Here is a 15,082-nt window from a genome sequence, read left to right on the forward strand (position 1 = left end):
TTTTGTTTATTGATTTTTTTCCTGTTTATTTCTTGGTAGCATTTTTATTAGGAGGACGAGGGTTTGCTTTTTTAACTCAAATGTGATAAATATGTGATTTTTAAAAGTCACATGCTATGTAAGTTAATTGTGTTCAAGGGAAACATGTAAACTGTACCTGGTAGAACAAATGCTCATCATGGCAGCTTTGGGTTTTTAGGCGAGGACAGTCAGTTCTGATGCCTTTTGTGTGCAAGAGAGAGCGTGACCCTTGGGTATCCGGGTATCTTCCAAACCTCACAGGCTAGTATCAGTAGTACAGTTTTCCACCTGACCTTTGAGCTGACACAGCTTCTTGTTTCAGATTGTCTCCTACCTACTTGATCTTCCAGAAAAAGATGAGGAAGAGGTGGAACGAGCACAGATCAACAGCTTTGACAGTCTCTGGGGAGAGACAGGTACCTCCTGTGGACATCTCTCTCTTCTCTGTGAACGTGTCATGTCTGTGTGGAGATATTCTCTGCATCTCACACCCTGATTTTTTTCTCTGCCAGACCAAAGGTGGCCGTCTCTGTCTTATGGCTATTGTGTTGGAGACTGATTCAGCCAAAGGAAAAGTCACAAGTTTCCTCCTTTCAATCCTCTTTCCCTTTGGGTGCTCCATGCCGTTAGCCCCAGAGTCTTCTTTCAGACAAACCTTCCCCCGCTCTTGTTTCCAAATATTTTAAACAACTGGAAGTTTCCTTACAATGTGCCAAACCATAGCAGAGAAGAGTTGTGAACTTTTTTTCCCTGTGATCCTTATAGCAGTTAGGAGTAAATATTTCTCCCGTAGCTATAAACCAAGAAGTTAAATTTTTATCGACACCTCTGGCTTACTGAACCAAGTGTTAGCGTGGTGGAGTGGTCCTGACATGATTAAACTGATACGTCATGAGTACAGTTGCTATCAGGATGCAAAATGTAGGTCCCCCCTGTAGGGCACAGCCCTGCGTAGTCTCTCACGATCTGCAGCAAAGCCATTTCTATATTGCTTGGTACTTACTCCACAAACAGAAGCCTCTTCCTTGTGGCCTTTGCAGGAAATGATTGTTGTCTTTCCCCCAAGTCTAAACTGGAACATCTGGAAAAACATTAGTAACCTTTTATGTGTTTATGAAACCAGGGCAGTAAAAACTGTAGAGTCGCCACAGATATGTGTCGTGTTTGCCAGGATAAGTAGACCAACATTGATGGCCGATTTTAGGGAGAGCGTTTTACTAAACAAGAAGGGGGTATGCTTTGGTTAGGGTCAGAATGTTATTAAAAATGAGAAGAGGCTTGAATTCACTTAAAATGTATAATTACCTATTGAACTGTGATGTCTCCACACATGGCAGTAATCTTACATAGGTTTCATGGCTTCTTTAACATCATGTAGAATGGTCCAGAGCTCAGGAATTTGCTTCTCAAACAATCCCTCCCTCTGTCAGAGCCAAAGGGAGCAGATGCCGGGCAGCTGCAGCTTAAGAGCCCATGACAGATTAAAGGAAAATGTGCAGCTGGCAACAGCTGCTGTCTCTGGGGCCCCACCCTGAGGGAAGCCAGAGGGCAGACCGAGGGGAAGGGGCTGGCCAGGTCGCCAGCGGTTGTGGAGTGTGCGTCCTGAGACCTGGAGCTGCAGGAGAGACATGAGGGTTCACATCCCGTCAGCACAGCCTCCCCGGCACAGCCCCTCCGTCCCTCCCAGAGTCTCCTGTTGCCAGGCCACCCGCGTGCAACCCTAACCCTGACTGGGGAGCGCAACAAAAAGTAGTGGCCCGATGGCGACAGTGGACAGAAATTACAAGACCAACCATCATAGTGATGACTGTCACACACGTCCTAGTGCTGTCCTTGAAAGAATTCCTTAAAAATGTTGAAGAAGGGTGTGAACTAAGTGGAAGACTACTTTTATTGAGATGAATTTCTTATTAGAATAAAACTTTACAGCCTCAGGACTTTTAAAAGATTTCCTGCTTTAAAGTGTGCAATAAAGTTCGTTACATTCGTTTTCTTACCTACATACCGTATCTCAAGATTGTAAAAGAAAATCAAAGTTTCATGTCAGTTTGCTTGTAGTCAGAATTGTGTTGTGTTTAATTGTATATTTATATGAACTCATTTCAGCACTATGAACATAAGACATTATTTAAATATGAGTTAGAATGAAATACATTTGTAATATAATTTATAGAGCTATAAAAAGTTATTTGACTTCAGAAAAATTTCTGGGAAATCATGTCTTTGCTATGTTAAAAAATGTCCCTACCACTCACCACTAGTGTAGAGTAGACTCTGAGTTGCTTTTCTGTCTATAGTGATGGACTTACCAAGTACACGTTTCTTTTTAACTTACAGCACATAATCATTTAAAATTTATAATGACTCATTGAATTGTGATGTTTCCTCCAATGGCAGCATCTTATACAGGTTTCCCTTGCATAGAGAATGAAGGTCTGTGACCTGCAGCCAGCTGGTTAGGGTCTCGTATCTGCAACCCTGGCCTAAACAACCCAATTTTTACTTAGGGAAAATACGATGGTAATGATGTTTCCAACAATTTGTATCATTTACTGTATTAAATCCAAAACACCAGTAACTATAAGAAACGATAGAACCATTATCTTATGTGCCATTCCAAAAAAAACCAGAAAGAAAAACCCTCTGCCTATAAAACTGACACAGTTCTTTATTATCACATCGATTATAAGATGCAGCCTGACTTTGAGATGTTAAAAATGCGGAGGGAAGAAAGTACATCTTAGAATCAATGAAATGCATCTTAGCATATAGTGAAATATTTATGGAGATGTAATTTTTACATATCAGATTTTCTAAAAGCAGGTCACTGGAATATCCTGGTTGTCTTCGTCCTCCTTTTATGGCCTTTTTGTCCTTCCAAAGAGCACCTTCCTACATCGAGCTTTCACCGTCTGGCTGACCCCCTCCCATCCTGCAGGGTTTTCACAGATTTCTCATGGAACACAGAAATCTGTATTCCAACACAGAAGAAAGGCAATTAAGATGACAAGATTCACCAATCCCTCCTCTCCTTTGTCTTACAGCTGTAGAACAGAACCAGCATTAAAAGCTTCTGGCAACTCTGGAGAGCCTGAGCCATCCATGGCCCAAAAGTAGCGAAAATTCAGAACATAAACAAGATACCATTAATTCATGCCTTCATCATCTTTTGTCTAGATTATTGCAACTACTTCCTAGCTGATCTTCTTGTCTCTGGCCTCACCCTTTTGTGATTTATCTCCCAGACTTCAGCCAAAGTGATCTCTCTAAGCCACAATCTGTCCATGTCACTTTCCTGCTTACCACCCTTCATTGACCACCTGTAACATTAATGTAGCATAAAAAGGGACTTCCCTGGTGGTGCAGTAGTTACGACTCCACGCTCCCAATGCAGGGGGCACAGGTTCGATCCCTGGTCGGGGAACTAAGATCCCACATGCTGTGTGATGCGGCCAAAAAAAAAAAAAGGTAGCATAAAAAGACGTGTCGTGATCTCTAGCATCATCTGTTGCCTGTCTTCTCCAGTAGGAGTAAACGTGCCGTTCCCCACCTCAGTGCCTTTATACGTGCTCTCCCTGTGCCTAGAATGCCTCCCTGTCGTCGTTGCCTATAAGTCTCCTATTTCTCTTTCAGCATCTTGTTTAGATTGTCATCTCTTCCTGGAGACCTTCTCAGACACTTCTTCCTCTGTGCCACCTCCAGACAACCCCCGTGGACTTATCTCTGTTGTGCTTATCACACTGTATAGTAATGTATTTGTTTGTCTGTTATCCTTATTCAACCCTGAGTTCCTTGAGAGCTGACAGTATCTGACAAAATAGCTCTATAAATGTGTAACTAATGAATGTTGTTTTGGATAGCAGTGATCAGTATAAGTCTTCCCCACCCACCTCCATCCCATCGGTCTTCCATGACCTGTCTGTGCTGTACACTGTCAAGGTTGAGAAGAGATAAAAGAACTATTTGCTTCTCTGCATTCTATTCAGCATCAGCATCCCATCGAAGCCGACTTTGGCTATTCCATCAACTCTGAGCTGTATCCTATCTGTTTCTTCAAACTCCTTAGCTGTTTCCCTTTGAAAAAGGACCATTTATTTCAAATAATCTCATCAGATGCTGACACGCTAGGGAACGAATTCTGTTACTGGTCTCTTAGGAAGAGAGATTTGGCTCCAAACTGTTAACATTTGCTCTAAGAATCAGGTTGTTGTTTTACAGAACTGGCTTTGCCTTATTCGTCTCACTTTCAAAAAGTTTTAACGGTTTTTGATAAGAACTATATAAAATCCAGCCAAAGCAACTCCTTGCTCTTGGATTTTGAAAAGTACAGACCCAATTTTCCATAGTTGTGTTGTTCTGAGATGAAGTTGGCCAGCTGTGTTAATGACCGTGTCCAGATATCAGCTGGAGATTCCTGCCAAATTACGTCATAACCTAAGTAACAGAGATGATACAACAAAGAAAAAGGCCAAATGGAACATTCCCTCTCATATAAACATGTTGTCCGGTGGGTTGAGATGGGCCAGCCCCCAGCAACATGACTCCAGGTTAGAGCAGACAGTATATAAGTTCAGCTTTCAGGATGGGCACTGCTTGTGAATTTTTATCTGTGTTCTGTGAACTAGCATCATTGACGAGAGGCTTGATTCTGAAATACTGTCTGTATTTTCTCCAGAGTGCTATAAATTCTTGCGTGAAAAAGAATGTATCTGCACACACACACACACACACACACACACACACACCACGCCATACACAAGACATTGAAAGGGAGGCTTGCTGCGTCCCTGCCCCCTGGTAGCTACTTTAAACTTGGGAGAGCTAGAAATTTTCCAAACCCTTTGTTTTATGTACCAACGAGGTGATTCTTACGGTTCCTAACAAGTGTCTAACCCAGTCAAGTTCTTTCTTTTTCCCCAGCTTGACTGAGATATAACTGACATCCAACATTGTGTAAGTTTAATGTATACAATGTGATGATTGCCAGTCAAATGCTTAAGCTACTCTTGTGTTCTGACCCAAGAACTAAAGTTGTTTTTTTTTTTCCTGAACTATTAGAAATGTGAACTTGGAAAAGAGGGAACATCACTTTGATTTAAAGAACAAGAGACAAACTTCTCAGTCAAGTAAACAATCAAACCCATCAATACTTGTAACTTATCCATTCGGAACTTGGAAATGACCCTCACCTCAGATAGGATGAAGCCTCTGCCCTTCTGTGAGAACAGGATGGAAATGCCTATGTTAAGAATTCCAAAAAATAAAATGAAAAATACACATAAGACAACGCCTAGATACATCTAGTTTAAGATCTTCTAAAATTGCCACATTTTCCTTCATAAGCCCTTTCTATCCTTGAAGAAGGAAAAGATTACTTTGAAGGTTTATCTCAGTGGAAATTACAGGTAGTTTTAGTTTTGCATATGAGTCAGTCGTGGGTAAATTTGGCCAAGCTCAAAGACAAAATGCCTTAATTTGCACTTAAATGAAAAAAATCACAAGTGACCATTTGATTTGATTTTCAGTTGCTTCCCTGATTAGATACCAACACTTGCAAACTGAAATATCTGCACCTGCCGTGTATTATCTTCCTCTGATTTGTCATTGGAGTAGGTGGCCACAGCAAAGGAAGGACCTGCTGACTACCACATCTGTTTTTCAAGTCTGTGTGGGGAAAAAGGTCTCCATACTCTTTCTTTAAAAGCATAACTCCTGCCATTTTCTAACAGCGTTTACCATCTTCCCTACCCTCATCCATTTAAAACACTGAGTGTACACACTTGAGATCCCTGGTTAAGAAACAAATACATATTTGTTCAAATATGAACTTAGTAGAAAGTATATTGACAAATTCCTCTTACTGCTATTGAAACAGTACTCAAAGGATGAAATAAGCACTCTTAGTATCCTCTGTATCAGAGACCATAAACAATGGACAGTAGCACAGAAGGAAGAATGTTTATGTTTCTTCCTGCTGTGTGTCCTTTATCCTCGCTATAGCTGTGCTTTATCTGTGACTCCATTATCCTGTATTCAGAAGAAAAGAGCCTTTGTCACACTCCTCTCATCTTTAAGACTATTACTTTGAACAGTTTTGACCCTCCTATGAAAATGGTCACACATGTACTAGAAACTTCTGTCCCAACTGATGAAAAAAAAGAAAACTGGCCCAAGGCTCTTAGACTGCAATTTCTTTTTTTCTTTTTTTTTTTTTTTACATTTTTTAATATATTTTTATTGTAAATACTCCCTTAAAAGCAATCCAGGAAACTGTCATTTAAGAAATCAACAAAATTAAGACTGCAGTTTCTGACTGGTTCTCTGAGTTTAAGGGCCCAGGGGTAGAAATTGGCCAGAGGTGGTTCCTAGCTAACTCTAAAAGACCATAGTCTGCAAAGACCCTTCTCTCTGCATTCTTACCCATGCACATACCAGTAAAAGGTTTGTAGCTGGGACGAGGTACCAAAAAAGAGAGGGATTAAAAGCAGAGAAGATAGTCTGGGTAGGAAACATGAAACCAAGTAAGTTTGGTCAAAAGTGATTATTTCAATAAAATTATTATAACTGTCTCCGTATATGTAAGCCCTTTTATTTTTCTTTGAAAATTTCCTTCATGGCAGAAGTAGCCAGAATCATCATTCTTGGAGGTAAAGTAGCAATTACATTCATCAAACACAGGTGTGCTGCCCTGCTTACCCTCGAGGGCTGGAGAAGGCAAGACCCCCTGTGCTCATTCTGTGCTCTCTGCCCTTAGCCCTGACAGCTGCAGCCGGAAGGGGCAAACTGGAGGTGTGTCGTCTACTCCTGGAACAGGGGGCAGCAGTGGCCCAGCCAAACCGCCGAGGGGCAGTGCCCTTATTCAGCACCGTTCGCCAAGGCCACTGGCAGGTAAGCACGTAGCTACTTCCAGTGCCCCAGGCAGGGGTGAGTTCTGGGTGGGAACTTTTCTTTTTTTTTTAACATCTTTATTGGAGTATAATTGCTTTACAATGGTGTGTTAGTTTCTGCTTTATAACAAAGTGAATCAGTTATACATATACATATATCCCCATATCTCCTCCCTCTTGCATCTCCCTCCCTCCCACCCTCCCTATCCCACCCCTCTAGGTGGTCACAAACGACCTAGCTGATCTCCCTGTGCTGTGCACCTGCTTCCCACTAGCTATCTATTTTACGTTTGGTAGTGTATACATGTCCATGCCACTCTCTCACTTTGTCACAGCTTACCCTTCCCCCTCCCCATATCCTCAAGTCCATGCTCTAGTAGGTCTGTGTCTTTATTCCCATCTTACCCCTAGGTTCTTCATGACCTTCTTTTTTTTTTCCTTAGATTCCATATATATGTGTTAGCATACAGTATTTGTTTTTCTCTTTCTGACTTACTTCACTCTGTATGACAGACTCTAGGTCCATCTACCTCACTACAAATAACTCAATTTTGTTCCTTTTTATGGCTGAGTAATATTCCATTGTATATATATGCCACATCATCTTTATCCATTCATCTGTTGATGGACACTTAGGTTGCTTCCATGTCCTGGCTATTGTAAATAGAGCTGCAATGAACATTTTGGTACATGACTCTTTTTGAATTATGGTTTTCTCAGGGTATATGCCCAGTACTGGGATTGCTGGGTCATATGGTAGTTCTATTTTTAGTTTTTTAAGGAACCTCCATAGTGTTCTCCATAGTGGCTGTATCAGTTTACATTCCTGGGTGGGAACTTCTCAAGCAGAAAGCAAAAAAATCACAAAATTTGGGTTATCCAGCAGTCACTGGGTTTGAAGACTTGGGCCTCTGTTATTAATGTTCTGGTTAATTGAAAATACATCCGAAAATTAACATTCATACATTCTATATAATACAGGTCATACCTGATGATCTGTATCACATAGAAGGACTAGCTACTTTTGGCCTGGTGGTGCAGCGACCTCCTTCTCACACTTCACAACATCCCCAGGGTCTCTGGAAGGTTCAAACCTCAGCAGATCCCTGCTAACCACTTACAGCAGGTGTGCCTCAGACTTGCAAAAAGAAAATGTGGTATTTGTAAATTCTAGTTATGTGATCTTTCCAGATGTTTGGATTCTGGATAAACGCTAATTTATATATTTAGGATGGAAAAAAAAAGTCTATTGGTTATAATCTTTGAAAATGTTTAAGTAGGAAAGAAGTCCTAGGAGCCAAACAGTGCTGAAGAGTTATCGGAGGCTGTATTCTGTAGTTACTGTATTCTGTTCAGTTGTAAATATTCACTGCAGGCAGGTTTGCAACCCCTGGAGGCCAGTAAAATGGCACTGACATAGGTGTTGGCGCTTCCACCATGGGGTTGTTTAGTCTACATCTTGGCCTTTGTCATCTTGAATTCTTTTTTACTGAGTGGCTGAGTCGGACATTTAGAGTTGAGTTCTTCTCATTTGGCTGTCCCTGAGACAGTCAGAGATCGAATCCCATGGTACTAGACCACGCAGGGGGTTCTTGCAGTGGAAAGTTTCTTTAGGGGTGACTAGCGGGGAGTTCTCACGGTGTGGGGGAGGGCGTGCGTGTGTCTGCTCAGCAGCGCTTCCTGGCTGATTGGGCCCTGCTTCTCTGCACCTGCAGATTGTTGATCTTTTACTCACCCACGGAGCTGATGTCAACATGGCGGACAAGCAGGGCCGCACTCCCCTGATGATGGCAGCCTCCGAAGGCCACCTGGGAACTGTGGACTTTCTCCTTGCTCAAGGTCAGTCCTGCAGTGCCAGAGCTTGATGACCAGTGCCCATAACAACCCCAGGAACTCATGATTTCCAGGGATGGATTCCAAGAGGAGTTGAGAACGGATATTCTTAAGCCAGTTGGTGAGAAAATGAAAGTCCGTCTCCTCTCTTCTCATATACAGTGGGACCCTTCTAATTCTGACATTCTCTATTTCTTTATGGCTTGAGGGGTTTTTGGTATCCTAATCAAATTTACATAATCTAAGCTCTTTAATCTCCCAACTTTGATTTTTTTTAACGTACACTCAATAAATGTTTATCTTCCAGGGATCGTATTTTGACTTGATCAATTGTTTTGTAAGCCTGCACAACTAATATTTTTCTTGTATCCTAAGGAGGCAAATGGAAGTTGAAATGATTGTTGACCATGGGACCCTATTTGAGGAATCAGGGTATTATTACCCTCCTATTGTAATAAATTCCTTTTGACATTTACCAACATTCATATATTCCTGGTGAATGGGAAATAAGTTAAAGGAGTTTGTGGTCATACTATCCAAAGCATTCCCTTCAATGGCTCCGACCTCAGTCATCTATACAGAATAGTAGTGAGTGACAGGGGAACGAACCTCTGTAGTAGAAAAGCTCCAGTCACTGGTGACTCTGCAGTACCATCTAGTGGAGCTCGAGCATTTGCATCAAGCAGGAGGTGGTGTGACTGTGACCAGCTTTTACTCCATTCCAGCAAGCCTCCCCTATGAGTAAACGGGATCTTCTCATCGATAATTAATACCCACAGGTGCACACACTTCAAGAAAAACAAGCCCCTGCAAATCGTGCCCAGGCTGGAGCAGCTGAAGGGTAGTTGATTTAGGAAGAAGACAAGGTTTCTTCTTCTAAGATTTCAAACTACAACTCAGTCAGAGACTTACTGGATCTTTAGCTCTCTCCTGCAAAGATTTGTTTCCACAACCTTAGACTCACAAAACTGGGTCAGAATCAGAGAACTGTTTTCCCCGTGTACAGAGTGGTTCTTGCTTCCCCAATACAAGCCACCAAACAAACCTGTTTTCATGGTTTCTATCCTTCTGCTAAGAGGGGGGCTGGAGGAGCAAGGGAGATACGCCTAGCTCCTCAGGATAAAACGTGGCAGGAGTAAATGTCCCAGAACAACCTGAGTCTACTGGAAAAGGCAGGACCCCTTCACCACAGATAAGCGGTAGATGACTGCACACAGTCTGCCGTGAGCCCGTGGAAGCTCATCAGACACAGATCCCAGACATGTGTTCCCTTTACGCTGCAGGCAGTCTGGTCTCCGGTCTTCTTACCGTTTCATTCTTTCACACGTAAATCAGAGAGTTTCTCTCAATCAACAAATCCTACCCAAGTTTATTTAGCCTACGTTATCCGCAAAACACTATGCTAGGAACTGAGTGATTTTTTAAAATAAATACACTACAATCCATGTCTTCAAAGGGTCTAGAATCTGGCAAGGAGGGGATAAAACAAAGATAAGGAACTACCTTAAAAAGCAGAGAATCCTAAGTACTCTGATGATAAAGGTATTTGAGTTAGAACAGGACAGACTTTGAAATTTGAATGGGAAAAATGTTCTATATTCAGGGAGAGGACGTAATGTAAATGAAAGGTCAGAGAGGAGAAACAGTACACAACAGGTTTGGGGAAATAATGCAAGTTGTCCAGTGACGTACATGAGGACTGTTGGGAAATAAAATTGGAAATGTATGTGGAAAGGAATTGAAAAGGAGCAGATTAAAAGAGTTTGGACTTATCTGAAGGCAGTAGGGAGCCTTTCAAGATTTTTAAAAAGGAAATCAGTGCCAGAGTTGCGCTTTAAAAAAAAAAAAAGAAAAATCACTTTGGCAGTAGTGTGAACAGTAGAGTTGATGAAGGGATTATAGTGGACCTGGGGATCAATTAGGAAGCCATTGTCATTGAGTAGATGAGAGGTAATGCCGAATCCAGGTGCAGTAGCTGTTAGAACAGGAGGGCCAAGTGCAAAAAAGATTTTGGATATAAGGGTTGATTACATGCAGGTCGTAAGGACAGATGAGTTGACGGTAACTCCAAAGTTCTAAAATGGATGTTTGGGACAACTGTGATTCTGTTAACTGCCCGGAGAAGAAAAGAGAGAAGAGGAAGATTTCAAATTGAATTTTCAGAGGAAATTGAATACCTGGTTTTTTTTCATCTGTATCTCCTTTTAATTTCTTAAATTCCGGCTTCCCTTATCTTTGTAAAATCAATTTATCTGTAACATACATCCAGAACCTTCTTATCCTGCTTTTTCCACCCCTGAAGACTCTGTCCAGGAAATTTATAGATGTTGCATCTGAGAAAACTCCTTAGATTCTGTCCCATATTCAGATTCATTCCATGTTAGAGTCAGTGTTTTAGTTGCAAACTACACCATTGTGAAAAGATAACCCACTACATGGATGGCTCTCCTCAGGGTTAGAAGTATCGTACTTTCCAACCCTCCATCCTGTTACGGGAAGCCACAAAGTCTGGTGGTCTGACCTCTAGGGATACAGAGGTGATAGGCCACATATCTGCTGAGTAGCCCCAGAGCCTGGCTGTGGCAGGTCCTGAGCTTGATCTGACATCTGAATCCTGTCCAGCTGAGGACGCAGCCTGGAAAACGTACTGTGTGTGCAGTAAGTTGATCTCTAATTTAGTTAGTGCGCATGTCATGCCAACTGTGTGGAAAGAGTCATCTTAGGTACTCTTCCAAACTAGCAAGGGAACGACAGGCTCTTTGCCATCCAAGAGCTTACAGTCTAGGCTGAGAACCAAACGTATATTGAAGTTTAGACTAATTACAAAAACAGTATGTCAAGTGTGCTTGCTCCTCACAGGTGAAAATAGAAATGTTGAAGGGAAGAAGATGCAGAATATAAAATAGGCTAAAAGAGTGGGGATGGGGTTGTTGAAGGTTGACTAGTTTAATTAAACTCCTGATTTCTTTCCTGGCCTGGGCTCAGTCTCTTCCCATGAGTCCGTTTCCCTCCCATTCTAAGGCGGGAGAAGGTGGCCTGGTACTATCATCAATGATAAACGTGTTCTGAGCTCCTTATTTTATGAGAACCTCTCAAGGAGTTTATACCATTAGAAATCGAAGATTTTTGCCAAGTTCAGAAAACATGCACTGAGAATTTATTACAAATAAGTGGGATACATTAAAAAAAAGATTAATAACAGAATAAGGTGACATGTCAAGCAGGTTCAAGATGAGGTAACAGTGAATGCGAGAAGCTTTTTGGAGACAGGGAGGGTTTTTTTTTGTTTTTTGGGGGGTTTTTTTTGCGGTATGCGGGCCTCTCACTGTTGTGGCCTCTCCCGTTGCGGAGCACAGGCTCCGGATGTGCAGGCTCAGCGGCCATGGCTCACGGGCCCAGCCGCTCCGTGGCATGTGGGATCCTCCCGGACCAGGGCACGAACCCGTGTCCCCTGCGTCGGGAGGCGGACTCAACCACTGTGCCACCAGGGAAGCCCCGACAGGGAGGTTTGAGATGGTTCCTAGAGAACAGGTAGAAGTGAGGTAAGTCATGGGGAGATAAAAGGTATCCACACATGGGGCAGCATGACCGCAAGTGTGGATACAGGAGTACTTGTGGGAGATTCTAGAGGCGGTGAGCACATCCATTTTGGGCAAAGTTGAGGATTCTCACAGAGGAGTAATGAAACTTAAGGATAAACAGTAAGCTTGGGGAGAGATTATGCATAACCCAGGACAGGCTGCCCTGTCAAAGAACTGGACTCTTGTACTGACAGCTTGTGGAGCAATTTTGTTAACAGTTTTATCCAAAGACAACTCACATCCCAGAAACATAGCTGTGCTTTGGCCGAGTGTACACCTTAAATACCGGCTTTCCCTCCTGCTGTGAATTCTCATGTTTTTCATGTTTCCTCAGCCCTGTATTATGCCTGCTCTTGTAGGTGCCTCCATTGCACTAATGGACAAAGAAGGATTGACAGCCCTCAGCTGGGCTTGTTTGAAGGGTCACCTCTCAGTAGTACGTTCTCTGGTGGATAATGGAGCCGCCACAGACCATGCTGACAAGAATGGCCGCACCCCACTGGATCTGGCGGCTTTCTATGGTGATGCTGAGGTGGTGAGTGCCTTTAACCAAGCCTCAGGGTGGTAAGAATAGGGAAGGTTCTCTGTCCACAGTGTTATCTGGGGTTGATGATTCCTGATATAAAGTTCTCAGATCTGTACTTGCTCCAGGGCGGAACATTGAAAACACCATTAAAGACCGGGAGCGTAGGTCTGGCCTGGAATACCATGACTGTCCAGCCTGGCTCAAACCAGTAGCTGAATAAAGCGCAGGCAGCAGCCGGAGCCCTGAGTGGAGCAGTGTGAGCCGTCACACCTGCGTTAACTGCGCTGCTTCGTCCGTGTCCTAGGTCCAGTTCCTGGTGGATCACGGGGCCATGATTGAGCACGTTGACTACAGCGGAATGCGCCCTTTGGACAGGGCAGTGGGGTGCCGGAACACTTCTGTTGTTGTCACTCTTCTGAAGAAAGGAGCCAAGATAGGTAGGAAAAAGGAAGAAGGTGCTGGCCATCTGTGCCCAGGGGCCAGACTGGTCCGGCGGTCTGGCTGCCCTGGGTGTGTGGTGTGCGTGTATGTAGTTTCCCCTCTGCCCTGGCCCAGTTATTGTCCAAGTGAACAGAAGGCTCTTGGCCCAGAGAAAGCACCATCTGAGCCATGGTCTACGCTACCCTGTGTCCAAAATCACACGGTTATCTGCGGTGCCCCGAGTAGCCTTAGCCAGGAGGCTGCTCCGACCTTAAGCACATCTCAGCGCTGACACCTCGGTAGCAGCCCCGCCCTGTGAGCATCCTGGATCCCTGCACCGCCACAGCCTTCGCTTTCCCTTGCTCTGTGTGTGCTTTGGACTCTCGAGTCCCTGCGGCTGCCGTCCCATCCACTCCCCGTCCCTCAGGCCTGTAGACAAGGGTTGGCTGATATGCTGGCTTTTTTGCTGCCTGCCTCTCACCGCTGCTTTTTCCTTCTTTTTTTTTTTTTTTTTTCACCTTCATCCATTTTTTTTTCCTCTCCTACAACTTTTTGTTTTCTCCTTTCTTTGAAGGTTGTCAGACGTTACCGAGTCGCCCACGAGGTATATTTCACCGCTGTCAGCATCAGGCGTGGTCTGATGGCTTGATCAGCTTTGCCTTCTCCTCTTTGATTTAGCCTGCATGAGTTCCCTACACCTCTAATCTTTTAATTTACTTCACCTTAAAAGAAGATTTTTTTTAATGACTGTTGTAGAGAATAACTTGAACTTTTGATAACTAACCCTGAAAAGCCTAGTTGGTAAATAATTCAGGCATCCGTAAACTAATCGAGTTAACCTTTTCTTTCTCTTTGTGGGTAAAGTGGTCCTCGGTCATGTTGGCTTGTTTCACATTGGAACCGTGCTCCTGGTTCAGCATGAATCCCAGGAGTCCTATTCAGTACTTACAGATTAGGGGAACCTTTAGAGTCTTTCATGGTTTCCCTTCTGCAAAGAACGTATTTAAAAATTGAGACTAAACAGCTGGGGCTCTTGAGTCCCAGATTCTGAAATAAATTACCCTTTTTAGATTTTTAAAATCTTATGGTGACATTTAATGTAAACCCTTTCTCCCAATTTCCTTATTTAAAATAACTCCAAAATAAGCCATCGCCTGCCCAAATACAACACGCAGGCTTTGCTGCCCTCCAGTGGTGCAAACTCAGACAGTTCAAACATTCTTATTTTAAGGTGAATACAAATCCAACGCAGCTTCTTGGCAGTGGGAGTTACTAAGACACTCCCAGTTCTAAAAGATGAGGCCATTGTTGTGGAGCAAGTTGTTCTCTCAGCAGAAATTCCCCAAGGGTGTTTTTTTCACCTAGCTTCCTGCCACCCTTACATTGTATGAGTTTTTTACCCATCATGCATCCTGTACACTACAGGTCCAGCCACATGGGCGATGGCCACCTCCAAACCAGACATCATGATCATCCTGCTGAGCAAGCTGATGGAAGAGGGAGACATGTTTTATAAGGTGAGCGGAGGAAGGAACCGTGTCCTCCAGACAGCCCTGACTGTTCTCTCCTTGTAGAACCTCCCGAAGTCTCGGCAGGTCTCACCCTTGGTTCTAGAGGCAGTGCCATCCCTCGGTGGTGGGCTCGTAAGCTGAGGACCCCAGGTTTTTGCTTTCTCAACAAGAGAGCAAGAGTAGCCTGCACATGCCTGCAGCTGATGGACCTAAAGACCTGGTCTTACCTGGTCACTAATAGGCAGATGCGTAGATTCTACATGGAATCTGTTCATTGGAGCCTGGAAACCATGGGACAAGTAA

At 43.4% G+C, this 15,082-nt stretch overlaps 1 protein-coding gene across 11 annotated transcripts in view; it reads left to right on the forward strand.

Moving 5' to 3' along the window:
- The window catches only part of TANC2 (tetratricopeptide repeat, ankyrin repeat and coiled-coil containing 2), a 357,151-nt gene that overhangs the window by 328,581 nt on the left and 13,488 nt on the right, over positions 1-15,082 (forward strand). For 7 of the 11 annotated variants that reach the window (XM_079905965.1, XM_079905957.1, XM_079905960.1 and 4 more), the window contains 7 exons: positions 344-437; positions 6,776-6,909; positions 8,624-8,747; positions 12,682-12,857; positions 13,153-13,285; positions 13,843-13,872; positions 14,694-14,785. In XM_079905965.1, coding sequence (XP_079762091.1) covers positions 344-437; positions 6,776-6,909; positions 8,624-8,747; positions 12,682-12,857; positions 13,153-13,285; positions 13,843-13,872; positions 14,694-14,785 — 783 coding nt within the window. The remainder of the gene's footprint in view (positions 1-343; positions 438-6,775; positions 6,910-8,623; positions 8,748-12,681; positions 12,858-13,152; positions 13,286-13,842; positions 13,873-14,693; positions 14,786-15,082) is intronic. The other 4 variants (XM_079905961.1, XM_079905962.1, XM_079905959.1 and 1 more) reach the window with 1 other exon arrangement.

Source organism: Stenella coeruleoalba, assembly GCF_951394435.1.
Source record: "Stenella coeruleoalba genome assembly, chromosome: 19".
Classification (NCBI taxonomy): domain Eukaryota; kingdom Metazoa; phylum Chordata; class Mammalia; order Artiodactyla; family Delphinidae; genus Stenella; species Stenella coeruleoalba.